The 24560-nt window shown below is 41.3% G+C and overlaps 1 protein-coding gene across 4 annotated transcripts in view; it reads left to right on the forward strand.

Moving 5' to 3' along the window:
• KLHL29 (kelch like family member 29) overlaps positions 1-24560 on the forward strand; it is a 544314-nt gene that overhangs the window by 346613 nt on the left and 173141 nt on the right. For all 4 annotated transcript variants that reach the window (XM_039532518.1, XM_039532519.1, XM_039532520.1 and 1 more), the window contains 2 exons: positions 6881-7022; positions 7826-8365. In XM_039532518.1, coding sequence (XP_039388452.1) covers positions 6881-7022; positions 7826-8365 — 682 coding nt within the window. The remainder of the gene's footprint in view (positions 1-6880; positions 7023-7825; positions 8366-24560) is intronic.

Genomic DNA, 24560 nt, shown 5'->3' on the forward strand with positions numbered 1-24560 from the left:
GGAAACCAGAGATCAGAAAATGATTAAAAGGGAAAGCCCTTTATAAAAAAAAAAAAAAGAGTACAGAAGAGAAAAATGCAAGGAACCAAATGAAGCCCAGTAGAGTGATGGAATTGTTCAGCCAATTGGTAGTAGATCAGTAGTTGCTATAGCCACAAACTAGCCAGTCTATTGTCCAAAGCAATTTCAGATTGCAATAATTTATTTACATGTGATTAATTTACTGTATTAACCTTTCTATAATGCATGTCACTGTGGTATCTGAACACCTGTGATAAGACTTTGAATTTTTATAGTGCTTTTGGCCTGAGAATCTCAAAGTGCTTTACTAACATTAAAGGATTGAAATTTACAACACCCATAGTAAGGAAATGAGATATAGAGCGGTTAAGTGACTTGGTTAAGACCACACAGAAAATCTGTAGTAAAGCTAGGAGTAGAACACAGGTCTCCTGACTTCCAGTCGTGTGCCTTAAACACAGATCAGCCTTCCTCCCCGTTGTCTGTTGCATTCACTCAACTTGCAAGGTGTAAGATGCAGTTACATGTGGTAGCTCATGGGTACTAGCTTATTTAATTAGTTTAACTCTAAGCTAAACAAGACTGCTTATTGACACTTCTGCTTCAGAGTGCTTGTGCACAGCACCACTCACATCACCAGCCATGGTGAGCACTGCCCTCCAGGGGCAAGGGAAATGGGGAGAGACTTGCTCGGTTGCATGAAACTATGAGTATAGGGCAAGGCACTGAATACTGGCACCATTTTCCCCAGGCAGCGGTGATTTTAGCTGATATCTTGCTGCTGGGGGTATCAGAGGCACAGAGAGCACACCTGCTACTGGCATCCTGAAGCTATCTAGGCCCATATGTTGCTAGCCTGTTTATTGCAATGGTGCCTGCCAAAGTTATTACAGACTGGTGTGGGAATGTGTTCTACCATGGAGGAAGATATAAGGCTGCCATCCCCAGAAACCTTTGAGAGAGAATTGCAGAGTAGCACCATGAAAGTTTCATCGAGATCTCTCAGGAGAATTTAAGGGACATCCCTATGTACATAAACAAACTGCTCCGCGTGGCCTGCCTGCCTAACTCTAAAGGGGAATGAAAAGCAGATAACAATGCTACCTCTCTTTGTCGTACCACTACCTCTTCTAGGACGAGTAAATTAATGAAATGTCAATAACTGTGTCCTGCTAAGTTGGGGGTGCCATCAGTACATCATTGTAATGGAAAATCCATTTACGTTCTTACCCGAGGTTCCTTCTCCTGCATTGAGCTTGCCCATGCTCAAATGCTGGGATTGATTGGACTGTGGTGGAGTCTCAAATAGGTCCTGGCTCGCAGCATAGCTGGACCTTCTGTTCACCTGTCCCCCATCCTCATCCTCCTCCTTATTCCTTGCCTGGGGTCGGTGTCTTGGGCTCCTCGGAGGTATCCATGGTGGTCTACAGGCTCCTGATGGTGTCTCCTCCGAATATGGCGTGCAGCTCTTTATAAATGCAGCAGGTCTTCAGCTCAGCATCAGCTTGATTTTTGGCCTCCCTGTCCTTCTGGTATGGCTGCTGCAGTTCCTTCACTTTCATGCAGCACAGCTGCTGATCCCTGTCATACCCCTTCTCCTGCATCCCTCGTCCAATCTGCTCATAGATGTCCACATTTCTATGGTGGGTCATACCTGCACAGCTTATTCTCCCCTTAGGCCCAGGAGATCCGGTATCTCCTGTCTACTCCAGGCAGGAGTGTGTAGCCAGCATGGGCAGCTGGGCAGTCGCACGCAACAGTGTAGAGCTGCTAGGTGTGCTCACCAAGATGAGAAATCAAGAAAAAGGTATTTCAAAAATTCACAGGGTTTTTAGAGAGAGGGGGGCTTATGGTCTCCGTGACCTCTGGGCAGTGGAGTTCACAATTGTGACAAAAGCGGTCAGTTAGGGTCAACATAGGTAATGAACGCAGTGTCTACACGTGCACTGCATCAACCTCAGTGCATTGACCATGGCTCAGCACCATTCGGGGAGGTGAGGTTACTGTGCTGCAATAATGGGGCACTTATATTGGTGGCAGACAAATGTAAGTGTAGACACATGCACTACTAGGTTGATGCAAGGCAGCTTACATTGGCCTAACTGTAGTGTAGACTAGTCCTAAGCACCTTTATTTATACCACCACACGTAAAGCTAGTTTCATTTGATGTTTAGCTGTATATCAAACTGATAAAAGCAGCAGGAAGTTCAAAACTAAAGCTAACAGACTCTCCAGAACTCACCTCTCTCTATTGAAAATGTAAAATCAGTCACTGTTCAGTGTTCATAATGTCGCAGGTTTCAGGTGCAGTTTAACCCTCAACTTACAATTTATGTACCTTTTAAAATGAAACTTAAAACCAAACAAAAAAGTGAAAAAACTCCTACCTAGATTGTGTGCGATTTACCTGTAATTAAGAACACAGAGTGAATGATACATATAAATGGACTCTGAAAATATGCAGAGTATTGATTGAGTATTCTCTGTGGTCTGTTGTGTGTTTCAGCCATTTCTGAAATGCATGCTGTTGTTGAGATGGGCTGTAATAGACCTTCTAGAGACCTTCTTGTCTTTTCATATAAATAGGCATTTGGCAGCATTTTAAAATGCATACCTGATAGAATTTTGTTTAATGCATTTCACTTTTTTCATGTGTTCCTTGTTTAATTCCAACAAGCATCTGACATGAAAGCTAAAGATAAAAGTGTGACATAGTACAATTAGCTTCTGTGAAGTCTGCCTAACACTAATGGAACACATCTCTTCCCTATGCAGAACTAGCATAATGCAGACCATTTTTTAGTCATTTGTGTTATACATGAGAAGCTGAAATGAGTACTTTTGTGCCCCCGCACACACATAACCAAGGTCCCTGTGCTGATAATATTGGAAATAATTAATCTTTCCAAATATGTAAAGCAGTAATTTCTGCAATCAAGTCAGAGACATGTAACACTTGTTATGTAAACCTTTGTACAGTAAGAAAAATAACCTGGAATTTAAAGCAGAGCCTAGAAATACAGTAAATATCAGGAAGTTTTGTAAGCTGCTTTCGCCTTTTTCCATCCAGTATTGTCTAAATTGTACCTTATTAGTGTGTGTTGTGATTTCATACCAACAAATTTGTAGCTGTTTCTGGTCAAATAAATACAAGCTTAAGAGTGCAGTTTGAAATCAATGGGCTGGACTTGTGCATTTAAATCCACTGAGCCGTTAAGAAACAGGATTTATGAACATGTTTTGTGAAAATGCTCTCTTGAAAAAGTTCTAATATTTTGCTGAAGCCGAATAGATTTATTATTGTAGCAAACCATCAGGGTTCTTCCCACTGTGGTCATGCTTTTTTGTTTCCTTTGGCCTAAGTAAGTGTCTTTCCAACATTTCATAGTTATACTTAGAAATAGGCTCCAGCTATGGAGTTTGAGTCCAGATGCAAATGCAACTTTCCTAAATTTCAGGGTGTGTTTGGATTTAGTGCTGTGGTTTGATCTGCTGGAGAGACAGCCTCAAGCTGTGAAGTTTGGGGCTGAATTTTCCCAGTGTTTGGAAGGGGGTTGGACCTACTGCTCTATTTTCAACCCTCTTCTGGATATACTATGGGGGTTCTGCTACAGTTATGGCATATGTGTGGCCCTGTATCTTTCAGGATGCTGATATTTCATCTGCCTTTAGAGCTACTCCACTATTTACCCTAAAACAATTTTCGTGGTGTAAGGGTGTGACAAAAGTTGCACTGATAAGGTCTGATGGTTACTTCATTGTGTTCTGCACCTCTTGATGATGTTATTACAGTTAATTTTTAAAAATGCTTTATAAACACTTCAGCCAGCCCCAGTACTTACAACACAGAAGCGCAGCACAGAGCTGCCAAATTTAAAATAGGAGCACTTAGAAAGATGCCACAGATGGATCATGTCATATATGGGGGTTGAATATGAATGTTGGGTTCCTTCTGGAAAAGGTCTTGCCTCCTACCCTCTGTTGATTATATATTGCATTTGCTGCTATAGAACATAGGTGTGGGGTAAATATAAAAGGTACAGGAGAATATATTCCACCCAGTTTACTGGCAGGGAACAACAGCATTGCATTTCTTCTACCCCCCGTTTTCAGTCCTGTGGAGGGCAGGACGGCAGTGCTCGGTGTGGTATGCTGCAGTGCTCCATCGCCTGTGTAGAGTGGCTTGGCAGCAGTTGAGTGGTGCAGCTGTTGAGCGGCACAGCTGCACACAGAGAAACGTGTCTGGAGAACAGCTGATAAAAAGAAAAAAAACACAATTTTTTCCCCCAGTGAAAAATTTCTAACAAATTTTAATTTGAACATTTTCATGTAGATTTTTCACAGGCAAATTTCCAAACTGAAAAATATTCAAAATTCTGATTGTTCCCTCTCCATCCGTTTTTTGCCATAGCATTTCTATTATACTGTAATTCAATCTAGAGGATTTTTTCCCTTCATTTTTTCCTCTTTTTCTTTGTTTTTTTCCTCCTGTTGACATTTTCCAAAGTCAAAAATGTTTTGAAAAGTTACAGAGGAAAAAAATGTGAAAAAAAGAACAAAACCAAAGCCTGGGCTTTATTCATTTTATTGTGCTTAGTGGGACTAATGGGGAAGGCAGAAGGTGAGGAAAGTAGTAAAAACTACAAGTTCTTTCAGTCTCCTTTCATAAGATAGGTTTTCCATTCCTCGGATCATCCTAGTAGCCCTTCTCTGTACCTGTTCCAGTTTGAATTCATCCTTCTTAAACATGGGAGACCAGAACTGCACACAATATTCCAGATGAGGTCTCACCAGTGCCTTGTATAACGGTACTAACACCTCCTTATCTTTGCTGGAAATACCTCACCTGATGCATCCTAAAACTGCATTCGCTTTTTTAACGGCCATATCACATTGGCGGCTCATAGTCATCCTGTGATCAACCAATACTCCGAGGTCCTTCTCCTCCTCTGTTACTTCCAACTGATGTGTCCCCAATTTATAACTAAAATTCTTGTTGTTAATCCCTAAATGCATGACCTTGCACTTTTCACTATTAAATTTCATCCTATTACTATTACTCCAGTTTACAAGGTCATCCAGATCTTCCTGTATGATATCCCGGTCCTTCTCTGTGTTAGCAATACCTCTCAGCTTTGTGTCATCCGCAAACTTTATTAGCACATTCCCACTTTTTGTGCCAAGGTCAGTAATAAAGAGATTAAATAAGATTGGTCCCAAAACTGATCCCTGTTAGCTAGAAAGATGAGGGGCAGAGGTAGGGTGACCATATTTCCGAAAGGGAAAACCCAACACAGTGTGGAGCTAGTTCGAGCACCCCCCCCCCATGCAGGACTGTTCCAAGTCCTTCACCCCACTCATGAGGGATTGCTGCTTGCCCGAGCCCTAAACCCCCACCCCTCCACGAGAGACTGAGGCTGGCGTCACTGCTTACTCAAGCCCTGCCTGCCCCCGCCCAAGCCTTGCCTACCCCGCCTGTGCGGGCATCACCATTCTCCCTCCCCCCTCCGCCTCTTCCGATCATGTTGGCAAGAGCAAATGTGACAAATGCCCACTTTTGCCAAAAAAATCAGGACAGCGAGGACAGTTTAAAAAAGGGACTGTCCTGGCCAAAATGGGACGTATGGTCACCCTAGGCAGAGGGACACTCTGAGGTAGGGGGAGTAGTGAGAAATTTGATGGATTTGGAGTGGAAGGGGAACTACTGATGGACTTGGTGAAGAAGCAGATGTATTTTGAGGGGCTGGAGATGGGGGAGTTGATGGGTTTGATAGAGGGGATTTGAGATTCTGCTGAGGGCAAAGGGGTTTGCAGTTCTGACAGAACTTGCAACTGGGACAGCAACACCAAGAGCATTTATAGAGCCAGCTTCTCGTCCCTCAGCTTTAGGGCCAAATTACTCCTCTGAACATAGAGCAACAAGTGGTCAACCTGGCAGACAGGATTTATGTGTTTGAGGGCTCTAAATATTGTTTCCTCAATGCTCATTCACTGACTAATAGGCAGCTTGTTCCATTTGTTTTATGGTTGCTAATACCAATAAACACTTTTAATCCCCCAGCAATGAAATAGACTGCAGTTCTAGAGAAACTGGACCTGCTGGAGCACTCAAAGGCATCTTTTCAGTAGGATCATGAGTTGTTTGGGAGAAACCAGTGAAACTGAACGGCTGCCTAGCTGAACATTTAATCCTGTGTGATTGTTTACATGATTGTCATTCTGATTATGCCCCCGTCCATGATTAGTGAGCCTTGCTCCTTTCACTACTTTACAGTTACGTTAACAACTCTAAAGAACTGCCAGCATAGCCACTTTAGCAGCAGACAGTTACACTGTGCTTTTTTTATTGTTATTAGTGTTCAATTTTAGGGGTTGCCAGACACTAAATACTAAGTCTTCTCTTTATAGTTCTATGGTAATTTGTCCTACAGTTATAAAGTAGCTCTTCTTTTTCCTCCTGCTTCCTGCTAGACAAAAACTCACTTTTAAAAAAAAAAGACTGAGCAAACAGAAAATTGTTCCATTTTTTATATAAACGGTGATTATATGAACAGATATTATCAAGGTTAAAAAAAGAATGCAGAGCAATTTATTTCTGGAAATCCCGTGGCTTTTTTTTTGTTTTGTTTTGTTTGTTTGTTAATGGTGGTTCTATTACATTTTTCCAGAAATATTTTTTTCAAATGCAGTTTGTATTGCGGTACTGACATTTAGTGCAAGTCTGGATAAAAATGATATTTAAAGATCTTAAGATATATTCTTGTACTATAACAATAAATGCTGCTAGCTTTCAGGTACAATTATTATTCCATCTATTCTTAACATTTTTATTCCATGTATTCTCTCTCTTTCTGGTAGACGCCTTGCATTTCCAAGACTGAAAATCAGCCTCAAGGACTTGCAACTAGTGTTAGGTGGGGACAGACACCCATCAATCAGTCTACACCCTGGGACACAGATGAACCACCCTCTAAACAGATGAGGGAGAATGAAAACCCAGGTATGTTTCCAATCTTCTTTGTAATTCTACCAGGGAAAATAGTTCAAAGCAAATTCAATACACTATCTCCAATTACCTCTCTAAATTAGACTTTATTGTTAGTCCTTTATATATACAATATATATATATATATATACACATATATACACACACACACTGCAGCTGGATTTTTCTCTCTCATTGTAAAGACCCCCTCAAGTTTCCTATACAGCAGGGCTAATAGAAATGTATTAAGATGCCTGCAAGTTCATTAATGTGTTTTTCCCCTTCTCTGTTTTTGCCAGAGTAAAAGGCACTGGGTAGTACTTTAAGATCTCTTTTATGTCCAGAACTACCTGAAACGATTTCCAGCTTCCATATACACATTGTACATTGTGCAGCTATGCCAGATGCCTAATTGCAACCTCTTTGTAGTGGCTGGAGCACTACTATTACACATGCAGGGTGTTTGTCAGGGAGCCATGAAAGCACGGTGGGGAAAGAGGTTAATTTTCTTGGAAGCATATACTTAAGCTGCATAAAGCACAAAATACATAAAATTGTAAACATGCTGCATGTTACCTGATCAGTATTTTAACAATTGCACTCACATCACTGCAGCAATTTTAGGCACTTATCAGAGTTTGGAATAGTTCCAGATCCTGCACCACTTTATATATTGTAAAGAAAAAAGAAACCTTAGGTGCTACTAAAAGGTTCATTTATGGGCAGCATTTACATAAAGAGAAAGTTGGTGGTTTTTTGTTTTTTTTTTTGCCAAAATTGTTCTTATTGCTAGCTTTCCTTTTTCCTCTCTGTCCCAGGTACAGCACCATGGGTTACAACAGTTGCAGCCGGTAGCCAGCCAACTCTTATAACTCATTCATATGGAATGACTCAGCCTCCAACCTTCAGCCCAGCAGTGAACGTCCAGGCCCCTATCATTGGAGTTACACCCTCCCTCCCTCCTCACGTTACCCCTCAGCTTCCATTAATGCCAGCTCATTATCAGCTTCAACAGCAGCCTTCACAGCCTCTGAATAACATGGTTGTGAACCTGCAAAGCCAGCCTTTGTACACTAACAGCCAGCCGATCATGTCCTCTATGACTGGGGTGGGTCAGGTGACGCACCCAGGCCACACTGCAGTAGGGAATGGTCATATGACTTGCCCTATTCTGCCTCCACCACCACCTGCTCTGCCTTCAGCTGCCCTACCTAATAGTGTCCCAGCTACCAATGGGCAGGCTGCTCCTCAGCTTCCTCCCAACCAGACGGGCAATCAGGAGACCACAAATGGGGTACAAATGCTACGGACCATTGGCGTGGGAAAGTACGAGTTCACAGACCCTTGGCATCCAAAAGGTAAGTCAGACTGGACCTCTTAATGTTGTTTTTGGTACATGGTGCCATAATACATGGGCTCTCAGAAATGAATTAGGCCACAGTATTCAAGTTGTGCCAAGAAAGCTGTAAAAGAGGCACAGACTAGCCAATAAAAACATCTGGACTGTTGATGTACTTGTGCCAGCACTCCAGCATCAGTTTCCTGTCTTGTGCTCTGCAGTAGCTTTTATGAATTAAAGATGACAAAACCAATTCTTAAGAGAGGGAGAAAGAAAAGCTTGGACTTTTTTTAGTATTGAATGACACCTTTTAGGGTCCATCAAAGAATCTGGTATTCCACATGTCAAAGCATGTGAGATAGCTGCTGTTCAGTGCTGCACAGTTTCTATGATTCCTTTTGAGATGTAATATATTTATTTATGTCAGCCCACTTTCTTTGGCTTGAGTTGAGCCTGAGCTGCAAGAGTAAAAACTTGTTTTTAACTTTTTCCGCCCTGTGCATTTCAAAGGGAACCAAACAAGTGAAAGTTACATTATTGATTGGAACCAAAGAAAGCCAATGTTAAAGGTGAAGGTCTATGCACTATCCACTTCATTGAGCTTAAGTGTTACAATAATCTATGAACAGTGGCTCTTCAAAGGTTGATCCTTCCTGAAGAGCAGCTTCGAAATGGGCTGCTACACTCAGGCACAATGGAATGTTATATTCAGAGTTTCAGTCTGATACCAGACACTGGAATGTTGTTTTAATCTAGTCTCTGTGTGATGATCATTTTTATTTCACTTTTTGGGTTTTGCCCAGCTTTTAAAAAAATCATTAACATACCAGGTGTGAAGCTGAAACAAAATTTAGCTTAAAAAACCCACAAATATCTTGTCAGCAAAATCTATTTAATTGATGCAAAAGACCACAAAGAATCCATTAGGTCAGTGGTGTTATTTGTATATTTGTATTTAGGCAGGGCCCATGTGTAAATTATGTACTCAGTATGAGCTATTAAAGTCTATTGTGTAAATCTGTATTAAGGCCAAGGGATCTTTATTAAAAAATGGTTAGCCCAATACCCCTTACTGCTTATTACATAAGTTATATTTTGGCAGGTGCAAACCCTTACCAACACCTCTTGAAAAGCCAGTACTGTACATGCTCAGCAGTTATTTTCCAAAGCAAAATATTGTGACTGCTTTCTAGTTTCTCAGTTCCAAACTACCAAATACAACTAAACCCCATTGCAGGCTGTTGGCCCTTCCTTATTTTTCTCTCCTATAAAAGCTAAATGGGCTTTGAGTGATACAAGTACAGACAAGCAGTTGAAAATGGGTAAACTGCTGTTTTGAGTATTTTTGTCAATTGTTTCCCTTAAAACAAATCCTTCTAGTCCAAGACCTTGTTTTCCTGGATGGTTTTAAATGTTATAAACCATTGGGAAAAAAGGGACTTCTAGACAAAACCTGAGAGATTCTTAGCTGTGGTGGTTCTGTTAGATCCTTCTCTATTATACTGAAGCCATTCCTTTTCCAGAGCAATGTTTCTCAACCTTTGTGACCGGTTACCTCAGTTTACCAGACAAAGGGTGTGATTACATTACAGCGGCTGCAGCAACATAGCACAGTAGCACCACAGTTTAGATGCCTCCTACATCAACGGAAGGGATTTTCCATCAATGTTGTTAATCCATCTCTCTGAAAGGCAGTAGCTAGAAGAATTCTTCCATTGACCTAGCTGTATCCACACTGGGAGTTAGGTTGACCTAACTACATCGCACAGGGCACAACATTTTTCACAGCCTTTAGCAATGTAGCGAGGTCGATCTAATTTTTAAGTGTAGGCCAGGCCTAAGGCCCTGATTCAGCATGTGCCCAGTTGTAAGTACTTGTGTAGTCCCATTGAAGTCAATGGGATTGCTTAAAAACCTTGCTTAATCAGTGCCAGTAGCTTCAGGTGTTCCAGATGCAACCTACCACTCCCCATCCAATTGTGGGCATTTAATTTGCAATATAACTCTGTCTGCTTCAAACCATAGTCTAATCTCATTAGGGTGACCAAATCACAACACTAAAATATCAGGACACATTGGGGTGCCATCAGCCCCACCCACAGTCCACCCCACTCCTCCCAGGGTCTGCCCTCACTCCGCCCCAGGTCCCGCCCCCTCCCCGTTCACACCCCCTCCACCACGCCCTTCCTCATCCCCCCAGCCCTCTGTTGGCTTGCTGCATCCCTCCTCAGTCCCCAACCCAACGCTCGCCTCTTCACCCTCGCCACCCATCACTCGCCTCTTCACCCCCCGCCCACCACTCACCCCTATGGCACCGACTTCCCCTCTGCAGGGTGGATGCTCGCCCACCCCCCACCTCTTCCCGCCCAAGCATCCACCCTCACTCTGCCCCCATTCCACCCCTTTCCCCCAAGTCCCCTCCCCTGCCCTGCCTCTTCTCACCTCCTCTCCTGAGCGCACAGCGTCCCCGCTCCTCCCCCCTCCATCCTGGAAAGCGCTAAGCGCTGCCAAACAGCTGTTAGGTGGCGGGAAGCACTGAGACGGGGGAAGGAGTGGGGATGCAGTGTGCTGGGGGGAGCGGGAGAGAAGGAGATGAGGAGGAGGGAGCTTGGCTTCAACTTTTCCCCGTGGGTACTTCAACCCTGGAGCACCCACGGAGTCGGCGCATCCCACACGCTTGCCTCCTTACCTGAATATCGGGACAAATGGCGTCCCAATCGTACATTGATCATAGGGTGACCAGATGAGAGGAAGAAAATATCGGGACACGTGGGACGGGGGGAAGGTCCTCCGGCGGAGCAACAAAAAAAAAATGCTGAATGCTGCCAGTGGAGCGAAATATTGGGACAAATTGCATCCTGACAAAAGATCGGTCGGGACGTGGGACAAACACCTAAATATCGGGATGGTCCCGATTTTATCAGGACATCTGGTCACCCTAATTGATCGGGATGCAGGACAAAGGGCTAAATATCGGGACAGTCCCAATTTTATCAGGACATCTGGTCGCCCTAAATCTCATGGTGGAAAATTCATTGTCATGGCAAGCTTTTAATATTGGTTTTCAAACTCTTGACTACCAATGATGCTAACACTGCTCCAAACTCTAGGCTTGCAATTGTAAAAGTAGTCTTAGCTCCGTTATGTGTTAGAACACAGACATATGAGGCAGGGAAACAGTGGGTTACTTGAATTCAGAGAAGCTACTACTTAAGGTGAGGAAAGCGTACAGAGAATGCCGGTCATACAAGGCCAAAGCAGAAGAACTTAGTATCCCTATGTGTGATTGGGAACCTTTATTCCTAGGACATGTTCAGAAGCAGAATATGGAGAAAACCACCAATTCTAACCAGTGACAACTGCTAACTGATTAGCCGTGCTATTTTTCATAAATTGCTGGCTAGACAGCTGTTTTCCCAGGAATTAGATTTAACTAGCTTCCCTATGTAGGGTCATCAGCAGCTAATTTATTCCCTGTCTTTTAATGGTAAAGAGAGACAATGAAGCATGCATATACAAATGCCTAAAAAGCAGAGCTTGTTTTACAAAAAAAAAACCCAGGGCATTTCTTCCTCCGCTTCTAATCTTGAAAGCCTTTATTTATAAAACTATAATTCTGCTTGGCAAATCTAATGTCAAACAAGCATATACATTATTTGCTTTTTTAGGGAAAAAAAAAGAAGGGGGCAGGCAGCCAGGGAGGGAAGGGAGAAGAAAACTGAGTTTTGAAACCTGACCTTAAAAACTTGCTGTGGTAGAGTAGGATTCTTATTGTAAACTATGTGGGTTATTTTTTTAAGGCTCTACAGCCCAATTGATTTCATGCTCTTACATGATAGACAGCTTGCTCTCAGAGAGGAAATGGAAACACAGTGTGATGATATCAAGCTGTTGAAACATTTAAAGTCAGAACTGGTTCTTTACCATTTTTTAAAAGATTTTCTCTCTTTTCGGGGGGAACCTTGGTCAGCAATATAAGAAGATCTGCTGCAGACGGCCTTAGGATCTCTCTTATTAAATTCTTCAGATTTTCTATTTTATTGTTTGACTTGACAGTCCAGTCTTGCACGGGTCTGAATAATTACAGAACAATCCCCTGAGTGAAAGAAGAGAGCTTGCCAGTCAGAATAAGGGAAGTACTGATATTTTTAGACTTCATTAGTGAACTGATTTGAAATTTCACATTTTGTTTCCTATAATTATGTTTCATTTGGCTGAGTTGTATTCCTGTAGGGGCCAAATTAGAATGCATTCACTCAAAACTGTGTTTCTTAATTGGTTACTTCTATTTAAAGCTAAACAAATAAATTACAAAAAATTAAAGGCACTTTTGATATGCTGTTTCATTTGCAATAGGTCAAAGTGATCTTCTGTAACGTATGACTGAAGAAGTCAGATTGTTTGTGTTTTTTTGAATGTTAACAAGAACAGTTACATACAGCACATTTTCTTTCTGTTTACGGTGTAAAGGACAATCCGGTGATGTTTACTCATGCAAGTACTCCCTTTAATTGTAATATAACTTCTTGCATAAATAAAGATTTACTTACATGAGTCAGGCTTGCAGGATTTGCCTTTAAGTCTTTTTTCCTAACTGGGTTGTGGGAGGCGATCCTATGAGGGTTTTTGTTGTTTGTTTTTGTCACATATTAAATACATTTTTTTTTATATTTAGCTTCATTAATCAAATGGATTTCCTATTTTAAAAGCAGCTACATTATGGGAAAAGTTAATAGTATTTTAAAAAATGATAATTACTTTTATGCACCATGTGTGAAGAATTGTATCTCTGTGCTTTGTGAAATGTGTGGGATCTATCATACATGATCGACAGTAGTACTGAGATGTGACAGTAACTGCCTTTGGGCTGAATTTACAGTAAGCATTTCTAGCTGTCATCCAAAGCCATGTCACCTTCATACAGAAATGTCACACAAATATTTTAGTACAGAATTAGCTATTGCACTCCAGCCCTGTTTCAAGTCCTGTTCTGTCTTGGAAAGATAAGTGTCATGGGAATTAGAAAGGAAAGTATATTCAGAACTATGCGCTGAGGATCTACTGAAGCTCACATAAATAAATATGTGCATGCTTGCTATAGAATATGAAATTATAGTGAGTCAAGAAGAATGTTCAAGTACAGTTTTAGTATCTGTCATTTGCCCAGCCCACCTGCCTGGAGGAGTAAGGGGATGTAAGTCGCCCCTTTACTCCCTCACACATGCTACCCGAATTGCGATTCATAGCACAATGTAGGAGAGCAGCCTCTTCAGGGCTGCTATTTCACCTTCTGCACTGTTGAGCCTGGAGTGGGGCAGAGCACAGCTGAGCCAGCATGTGAGATGGGTGGAGGTAATCTGTATCAGATAAAGGACTGGAACAGATTACATCCTTTCTGGAGTAATGGGAGTACCAAACTGAGATTGAGTCCTCATGGGGCAGCACAACCGCATGCATCCTCTTACTGAGGGCCTGTGGAAAATCCATAGAATAGTCCTGCCATGTGTACTACATTAAAATTCCAAGACAAGCTCTGAGAACTCTCAATATGAAAAGTCTATTTTTAAAGCAATTTGATATAACGTCAACCATGGAGGCTAACAAGGTTCTGTACTGCAGTGCTTTCCCCTGCAATTTATAATTAGTCTTGAGAGGCTTTGGTTTTAATTTATGAATTTTGATGGATAATATTGCTGTTTATTTCCAAGTATTTTTCTTTTATATTTTACTGGTTTTAGTGTTTTTTTCACTACCAAGGAAAATAAATCAGATGCTAATTGTGAAATAAGAAAGAAATAACTGTAGAAGTCATCACAGATGAAGAAATAAAATCTGAGCATTTTGTACCTATAATACTAATTTCTCAACACTTCATTTTCAAACATCATGAATTAAAACCAAGGTGATGCCTACAAATGAATACTGTTGCACCATCACTGACCTAATCAAACGGAGCATTTATATTCTTCACCCTGGACCTCATTACACTGGAACTCTCTTTAGCCCTCAAACAATACTAACCTTTATTCTTTGTAAATGTTGACTTGGTACAACGCAGGGTTTTGTTGATAATCATCCATTTCTCTTTCTGTGCAAAAAAAATGATGTTTACTGATTTAGGGCTTATTTTTAAAGGGGCTTCAGCTTGACCTACAGTTTTGTGACTGTAACTAATTCTGGGCAGAAAATTGGGAAAATTAACTGCAGGTGCAAAAGCTAACTTTTAGCCCTCGAACTACCTAAGAGAAAGCAGGGTCCTGTGGTTAAGACTTTGGATTGAGACACAGAAGTTCTGGATTCAATTTTTGACTTTGCCACAGACTACTTGTGTGGTCTTGGACAAGTCATTTATTCTACGTGTCACACTTCCCTGTTTGTATTATTGGGATGATAATACATCCTCTCTAATCTCCTTCATCTGTTTTGTCTATTTAGACTGTAAACTCTTCAGGGTAGTAAATGTCTTTTACTGTGTGTTTGTAAGTGCCTAGGACATTGATGTCTTGATCTTGTTAGGCCAAAATACAAATAAATAATAACCTGTAGGCCCAATGTGGTAACTAGATATCAGCATTCTAGCACATTCACCCACTGTTTTTAACTCGCAAATAACTGCATGTACAATATCAGACCCTTAAAAATATAATCTTTCCAAGATTAAATATAATGATTTTAGGGAAGCTTTAGGCACTCAGACACCACAGTAATCAGCAGAACGAGGTTGCAATAATAATTTTCGCCAGTGCATGTTCCAGCAGGATTGTTTTCAAAGTTCACCACTATATCTTAATGCCACCATTCTTCACATACAGAGAGTTTTAGTGGAATGGTCAAAGAGAATTTGTAAGAGTCCTACATCACTTACAGAATGCACAGTATAAAGGATAGGTATTCGATCTGTAGTTTATTTTTTTTTTGATTGATGAACTGGCAATCCAGAGCAAGTATATGTCTTCTAATTTCTGACTTCCAACCAGAACATGAGAATCTAATTGCTACAATGTATTTTATTGGGACATTTGCAAATTAATTAATGAGAGTTGCCTAACTCTCTTTAAAGTAATCGGCTGCCTGATACCATGTTTAATGCTGCTTTTTTAAATAGAGTCATAGGTATCAGACCTGGTACCCTTGAGTTCACATCCTTTTGAAAGTAATGTGTGACGAATCTTACCTTGCTTATGTCCTGTACTGGTAGGTGGTGTGGTTCTGCCACCAAAAGACCCTGTCCATGATAGAAATGGGGCTATATTTGAAAATATGATTTAAAAAAAATCTGAACAATTGATACAATTTCTCCCTGCCCAACTTCTTCAAACAATGGGTGAGGGATTAAGGCTTTGAATGGGGGAATTGGTTTTGAATATGGATGGCAAGTCACTGTGGAGCAGGTCTAACTATGTCCAAAATGGTTTTGAAAAACCACACTCAAGATGAGGTTCCACAGAATATGGTTTCCGAATCCCATTAGCGTTGCCCATGCCAATGTCAGCCAACTATTTTCAAAATAAATGTAGGGGGAGTCATGTCTGACCTTTGTTTAAGTTTATTTTCAAGCACTGCTTTCTCTGTAATTTGGTCCTGGCCATTCAGTACTGTAGCCACATGGAACAAAGTATGGATTTTTTTTTAGGGCCCTTTGGATTCACACCATGTGAACAGCAAATTCCCATGGACAATTTGCAAAATTCTTTGGCAGGCATTAATCATCATGCTTTGGCTACTGCATTTTCCTCCTCTCTGGCCTTTCTGACACTCTGACTTCACCCTCTTGAACCCATCAAAAACTCTGCTCCAGAGTTCATTTGGACCATCTTAAAATCCCTTCATTGGCTCCCTGTATCCTCCCAAATCTAATTCAGACTCTGTGCTCAAGGCTCTTAAATTTACTTTCTAATTTATCTGAACCTATCTCCCTTTGTTCCCCCTCTTCCCTACCCTTCTTTCTTAGACTCGTGCCACTTATATAGATGTTCCATTTGTGTCATTTTATATGCCCACCTATCTACCTGCTTTCATGCTATTCTGTATGCTTAGAACAACCTTCCTCAAGTTTTTCTTTATCAGTAACTAAGACACAATAACAAGGTAAACCACAAATTTCTGTCCGGAGCTTGGCTGTCCCTGGCGTTTCTCTCAGGATTTCCTCCCTTGCCACGGGAGCCACTTCCACTATAACTTCTTTAATTTTCTAGTAGAGTTAACAAAGTGCACCAGAATATACTGAGTCCGCAGAAGTTCAGCACCTTACCAGCTCAGTATTAACCTGTGCAGATGGCATATCAAGCAGGTGGCGATTCTCAAATACACGGAAGCATCACAGACAGTGCTGGAGAATGCTCAAAAGATGTGGACTCTTGTATAGCAAAAGCCACTGCCATGTTCTGAGCCCTTCAGCAGCTTCTGTGGAGACTGTCGCAGAGTCACAGGGTCTGGTCTATGCCTCAGCCTGTCTCTGGGAGTGACCCCTCTAGTGTTCCGGACCCCAAGGACACATAAACAGTTCCACAGGAGCAGGCTCACGGCCTCTAAGACTCAGAGTTTGGGCCTTTGACACCAGTGATCCATGTCTCTCTCCATGGCTCATTGCAGCCAAGCCAGACTCCTGTGGGAGGCTTGTACTGTGCCCCTTCAGGGCACAATGCTCTCAGTATTTACAGTGACACAGGCAGCCTTTTCAAAATATGGTCACCATTTATTAGACAGCTGGCACACACAATCTGAAAGTCCTTAGGTTAGCCCAGAGAGGCAGAAGTTATGCCATAGTCCACCCTGTGCCATGATGAGTCAGCCAAGCAGTCATGGCCTCCATCTGCAGCTTTCTCTCTCTTCTTCTTTCCCCTCCTCCATTTCCTTATCTGTCTTCCCAGGGTTTTCTGCTGTTAGGTGCTGATGGTTCAGTCATTGGGGTGTCTCTTTGTCTTGCTGGATGCTCTGATTTAGGGTCAGTTTCAATCAGTTCTTTAATGACCTTACTTACTCCACCCAGACATACCTCAGACCTCCTGCGCTGTTTTAGCAGGAGACAATGTTTTTTACAATGCGAAGTGCAGTGGGAAACTGAGGCATGCATAGGATTCATAAAAATATTTCAGAAAATTCCCAGTTGGTCACAAAGACATCATGACATGAAGCTTACTGTGAAGCTGAAGATTAGAACCACGTGTATGCCAACTGTGTTGTACGGCTGTGAAATGTGGGTGCTGAGGAGACTGAAGAGTGGTGAATTGACGATTCTTGTCATCGTCAGCAAATAGTAGGACAAGATTAGCAATGAGGATATTCGTAGACAAACCCAGCAACCACCTCCATCACCCCTGGTTTGGTCTTGGTAGTTTTCTTGGTACGAACATACATTTAGGATGGAAGACCAGCAATTTACAAAGTGCATTTATGGAGGATGCCATTTCACGGTTGGCAGCCACATGGAAGCTTCATTGGCACAGTAAGACCACCAGTAATGGACATAGACTGAACATCCATCCAGAACATCTTAGCTAGAGATCAGTCTGGACAGCACTCAGTCTACAGCAGGGGTTCTCAAACTGGGGGTCGGGACTCCTCAGGGGGTTGGGAGGTTATTTCACGGGGGTTGCGAGTTGTCAGCCTCCACCCAGGGGTGAAAGTAGAAAGAGCGGCAGTGGGGCTCCGGCGGCTATTTAAAGGCCTGGGGCCATAGCGGCAGCGGGAGCCCCGGGCCCTTTAAATAGCACCTGGAACCCTTGAAGGGCCCAGGACTCTCCTGCTTCTACTGCCCCGGCACTTTAAATAGCCCCCAGAGCCCTGCGGTACCAGCTGCGGGACTCCAGCAGCTATTTAAAGGTCCCAGGGCAGTAGAAGCCCCGGTCCTTTAAATAACCCCCAGAGCCCTGCTGCCGCTACCCCAGGGCTCCAGCAGCCGGGCTCTGGTGACAATTTAAAGGGCCTTTAAATTGCCACCTGGGGAAGCCAGGCCGCCCCAGTACCGCGCACCAGCTCTTGCCGGTATGCTGTGCTGGGGCTTACTTTCACCTCTGCCTCCAGCATTCATAATGGTGTTAAATATATAAATAAGTCATTTTAATTTATAAGGGGGGTTGCACTCGGAGGCTTGCTAAAGTGAAAGGGGTCACTAGTACAAAAGTTTGAGAACTACTGATCTACAGGGAGGCTACATTCCTTTGGGATTTGTCTTGATTATGATAATGGTGGAGTCAACAGAAGAACCCTGCCATCCTGTTACTGTTCTCTGCTTTATACTTCATCTGTGTAGCGCATTACACATCTATGGTGCTATTGTGAGCATCACAATAAATACACACACACACACACACATATATTCTAGAGATTCTGAAGTGGGCTATCTTAGAAGAGAACCAGAGGCCTCTACACGTGGATTTATTGAAGTGGAAATTTTTGGGAGTCTCACTCAAAATGTTTGAGAATATACCAGACCATTGGTTACTCATCTAAAAACAGAGCAGTGGCTGAACTTTCTCCAGAAGAAGTGGGGAGGAATTATTTCCTCCTTTTTGTCAACCAGAACAAGAACAAGAAGGATTCTGTCCCATATTACATTGTTTTTAAAAGTCTCAACAGGCTTGTGAAATAGAAACATTTCAGAACAGAAACGCTGCTCACCCTGCTGTGCCTTGAGATTACAGATGATATGGTCCTCTAACCCAAGGCAAGACTGGGCTTTGAACAGCAGCTATTTTAAATAATACTAATACTGTAGGACTTATATAGCGTTTTACATCTTCAAAGCACTTGACAAACATTAATTTAAAAAATTAACTGCTTAACTGGAAATAATTGATGTTCAGGTTTTGTAAGACAAAAGGACACAAGGACCTTGTCTAAAGCAAAAGCAAGAGTAACCATTGTAAACTTAGATTTGGAATAGGGAGATAGATAACTGCCCCTCTGAAATGTTTCGTTGTGTGTTAGTTTGAGATGTTCTCATATGTGATAAAGTAATTACGGATTTCTGTTCTGTATGTTTAAAATCCATAAAAATACATTTTCCAAAGTAGGAAATTCTTTGGACGGCAATCATAGTTGGCAGTGTAAGAGAATTCTTACTAGCAATAGGTTTTTCTGATGCATTTCTGTACATTTGCCACAAGGATGTGTAACTAAGTCCTCCATGTTGCAATATACGAGTTTAATGATCTGTATAAACTTGTATTCAGTCTGTCTTCCATTATGGGTATATTCAAAACCTGTTGTTGTGCTATTTATATATCAGAGATTGACAACATATCTATCTCCACCCTCTCCCTCCCCCCGCCCCCCAACGCCAATGACACCACACCATCTTTATGTTTGCAATTTAGAGCAGTTGTTTTCCAAATTGGATGTTCTGGGAAGAGTGGAAAGTAGGGTAAATTCAGCACAAGCAATGAAGTACATGAGATAGCAGGAATGATGCTTTTACATATATAAGTCCCTGGGCCAGAGTTGCACATAAAGCCTCTGCAATATTGCCTTCTATCAAATGAGTTCAGAAGTCATAGCATGTGTCAAAAGCAATTAGCTTTTCAAGTAAGAGCCTCACCTCTGTGGAGGAAAAATCCATGGAATGTTTTCAGGAGCCGGAAACTCAAGATAGTGCTTTGTCTGAGAATACATGCATGGACTTACCAAGACACAAAAATCCAGTGTATTACAGGGGTCGGTTATCTGATAAAGCCTAACACCAGTAAGATTTCCTTCCACAGAATCTGCTCTTGAAAGTCTTTATGTAATGCATCATTATTTTACTTTTTTGTGAAGACTTCCTTCTTGACACACCATGTGCAGCAATACAAACAAGTGAACTCCAGGTGTTATCAAAGATCCTTTAATTTACTTTCACGGTTGTAAAGTAGTATTGACAATGCTTCCTGACCTTAAGAATAAAGTCAGTTCAGAATTTCACCAAAGCCAGGAAATCATTTTACCATTTCTTTTTCTCCACAAACTCTTGGAATAAAAAGAGAAAGGTTTAAATTCATTGGATGTGAGGGAAACCCTTAGCTATTATTTCAATAAGACTTGATGTTCCTTAAAGTTAAAATTCTCTTTCTTTTCAAAGCCTATGGGAAAGGGCAACATAGAAAATCCTTGTACGAAGTACAGTACTGTAGTTGTTATTTATGAAGTGAAAGGCAGCTATATAAGTGGACAGAAATTATATCTTACTATAACTACAATGCACAATATAAATATATAAATATTTATTACAGAAAATAAAGCTATTTTATGGGAGAAATGGCTACTTCACGTGTACTAATGAAAATGATTTAATACAGTGCTTTTCATACCAAAGTGTCTTTGCAGACTTTACTGAGTTATCAACTATAGACTTGCTCCTAATAACCTTGGACTCAGGGGGAGCAAGATTGGGCATGAGGAATTGTTTTATTCAGCATTGGAGTGTGGCCATCTCTGGGGTGGAATGTGGCAACACTATAAAAGTTTAGGACAGGAAGTGAATAAGTATATTGGAACCAATTGAAACAAAAATGAGAATTTTAGGAATTAGATTATAATTATCTAAAAAACCTAGAATAATATGCTAACTCCTGGGAGTAATGACATGGGATATTTAATAGCCACCTCTGATTAGGATTTGGGTGTTCTGACTCAATCAAGAGGCAGTGCTTCTAGTAGCATCGCATCCTCTAATCATTTAAGCATTGGATCAGTCCTGACTTAGAGAGAAGAGTACCACTTTGAACTGCCAACACCACTTCCACTTGTATTTGGGCTTTCCTGGTGGTTTCCTATCCAAGTGCTGACCCAGCTCCAAACCTGATCAGTTTATGAGATCTGGTGATGCTGATGATGATCAGTTTCTGAGAGCTGATACTCACCACACTCTCTTTTTTCCAGCCATTGATTTGGCCAGACTGCTTTTAGGAGAAGAATTCTCCATGCAGAGGTCCTTTAGCTATTCCTCCCCCTAGAGTCAGAGATACTGTTTCTTGGTGATAGTAATGTAGTGGAAACATCATAGCTAGGAAACTGTAAAACTGAGTTTTATGAGTTTTTTTTATAGAGGTGAAACCCACCTTGGATGTGTTTTTGGGGGAAAAGGTAATTTCTGTTTCTGGTATATAATGATACAGTGAATTGGTATGCATGCTAAGCATTGCTCACTATTGGATAGAATCAGAACTACTGAACTGTCTCACGAGCCTATATTGAGATTTATTGCTAATGGAGATTCTCCTTTACTTCAAGTGTTAGGGGTCTGCCCTGTTGAAGCAGGAAGATCTGAGTTCTTTTACTATGAACAAGACAGCTCTGAAGTGGTATTAATAAAAAAAATCCTTTAATCCACTTTCACAATGAGAAAGTGGTGCTGAGATCACCTCCTCGCTGTAGGGAAAAAGTCAGTTCAGAATTTCACCTCAGTCAGGAAAACATTTTGCTGGCAGGAGGACTGATCTAACCATCCTGATCTGAAATGGGGGGAATTAAAGGGCCAAATGTGAAGGTAGGGGGGGAAATCTTTTTAATTTATGAAATTACAAGCAAACTTTCATGATAAGTGACACTGCAGGTTGGATGACAGAAATATTACCCCATGTAGTTAATTACCATTATTTTCACTGCTCTGTTCTATTTCACATCATAAAGTGGGCATTATGAAATGAAGCAGCTGATTTGGATAGTGAATGTTCAAACTGGGCAAAGGTTGGATGAAAATGCACCATCCTGGACACTGACACTGATACTTGCTAGTCAATAGCCAGGTTTTCAAAGTAAGGACAGATACAGTCAATCCTTCAGCTACACTTTCATTCATACTAATGTATATCTTCACATCCTTGATTCCAATATTGGTGCACATTCACATGACCACTTCACACCTAAGTGGCTGTGTGCATTAAATACACGATTCTTTGTGCACATATTAGGTATTTGCAAGCAGATGTTTTTGCCCAGTTTCACGTGCCTAACTTTGGAAATCTGGCACCAAAGAGAATTTCTGTTGTGCTGGTGTGATAAATTCTGGTTCACATTGGGTTGATAGATTGTTTGTATCATTGTGCAGAATTAAGTGTTTTAAATAAATTGTTTTTTTCGTATGGGTCAGGTTGATCTTGTAGCAACTCCCACAAGTGCAGAAGGGCGACTTATAATTTAAATAGATTCTCCTCCTGTCAAGCCATTTTTTGGTATACTAAGGAAACAAAAATGAGAGGAAAATATAAATCAAACTAATGTGAATGTAAGTCCAAGTTTCAGTCTTCTGTCTGTTATAGGTAATTACCCATTAATTGGCTAAATGACAGTTTTCTATTCAAGAAAAGGTTTATTTAGCTTTATCATGCTGAGAAATTATGTAATTGCTATCATCCCCACATTGAAAATGATGAAAGCATTGCTTTTGTGTGATACTGCTTTTAGCCAGTATAATATCAAAAATGATAACAGTATGAAAATTGCACTGGCTGCTTTCATATTGTCTGTTTTGAATACCTCAGTGATATGATACAGGTAATGACAGGTACTTTGCAATGGATTCATTTGCTCCTTTTTCTAGGCTTAATACTACAGTGAAATTAAAGCATCGCATTAAGCAAACCAGGCGTGCCTGGATACAGTATAGACCCAGTATTAGAGACTGAGCACTGTTAGACTTTGCTATTCTAGTTATGATAATTAAATGATTATAAATCGGGGTGGGACATTAAATCATTTGTTTCTGAGTTAACAAGTGAAGAGGAAGCATAATTTTTAATTTCAGACCATATTTGTTGATTGAGTTCTTTAAATTAAATTCTGCAGCAGCATCTGCCCCATATTCTGGTCTGGATGGTTTTAGAGATTCTAATTAAAAATAAAACAAATAAATACCAAAGTTGTTTAACTTAGACAAGTGATTGCTGTGACTGTGCTGTAACAGTATTTTCTTTGTTGCTATGGCTTGGATTTTTATACAAATTTTGAAAATATAATGGAGCTAATGGAGCTCCTCAACCAAGGAAATGGATATATTCAGGGCAAATAAATTACATTACTAATGAGCTCTACAAATTGCATTTATCCTTGTGAATTTATATAATTTTAGCAAATCTATCCCCAAAAAAGTGCATGTTTTGACTGCATTTTAACTGGGTAGAAATTATTAATATTTCAGAATGTCCAAGTCAAATCTGAGCATATTGCAAATCCAAGGGAGGGGATTTAATTTTCTGCTGACCTATGCCATGACTGCCTGCTCCTAACAGACTAGGAAGAGTTAACTTTTGAAAGTTGAGATATACGCTAGATATACAGTCCTGTCCGTCACAGCCAGTATTTTTAACAAAGAGTCATATGTAATAATTTCAATAAAATACTATGGTAGGCACATATGAGTCATGTTAAATAGTCTGTGTGCCTCAGGATAAAGTGACAAGCTGAATACGGAAGGAAAAGGGAATAACAGTGGTTCTTGTTTAATGTAAAACTCCTGACACCCAGTTTCCTCCTCTCCATCCTCCCTCTTTGCCAACATTTGGACCTTTTTTCTATGGACAAGTTTTTCTGGTTGCGGGGGTGGGGTGGGGCGGGAGTCTTTGGGAGCAGAGTGGGGTCTGGGACACAAGGGTGTTCTCTTATATGCATTTTGGTGAATTTTAGGTTATTTTACTCCTTTTCTTTTTAGAAGGGTGATGAAGGGCAGAGAAAATTACCAAAATTTTATGGGAATGCTTAGGATGTGCACTCGCGCACTCTCTCTCTCTGTGAGCAAGGGACTGAGTGAGAGGGTGCTAGAATTTCACACCCCCAGCTTACCTGAGAAACTGTCCCTTCATTATGTCACCCTTCCCTCCACTCCCTCCCATGTCGCTGTGATCAGAGAGATGAGGCCTCCCCTCTCTCTGTGGGGAGGGGAGCGCTATGTGTTCACCTCCCCGCAGGACCTCTCATTGTGCTTCTCCTTGTTTCCCCAGCCCTTCTGTCAGGCTCTCGTTCTTTCCTTACTTTCTTGTTTCAGTTCTTGAAGGAGAATGTTGCATCTCTCAGCCAGGCCTCCCCAGACCAGTCACCTGCATCATGCCTCTCAGATTCAGTGGAAGGAGCTGCTTTCAGCTCCCACTGACAGCAGGTGAGGAGAGCCAGTTTTGGTGCTGGGAAGAGTTCTGAGGGACCGCAGAGAGAGTGAGAACTTGCTCACATGTTGTCTGGGTAGTTGGAAAGGTGCTTCCACACATTGTCAGTGCTTTAGCAATGCTGAAAATACCCAGGAACAA

The sequence above is a fragment of the Mauremys reevesii genome, linkage group 3 (assembly GCF_016161935.1).
Source record: "Mauremys reevesii isolate NIE-2019 linkage group 3, ASM1616193v1, whole genome shotgun sequence".
NCBI lineage: Eukaryota > Metazoa > Chordata > Testudines > Geoemydidae > Mauremys > Mauremys reevesii.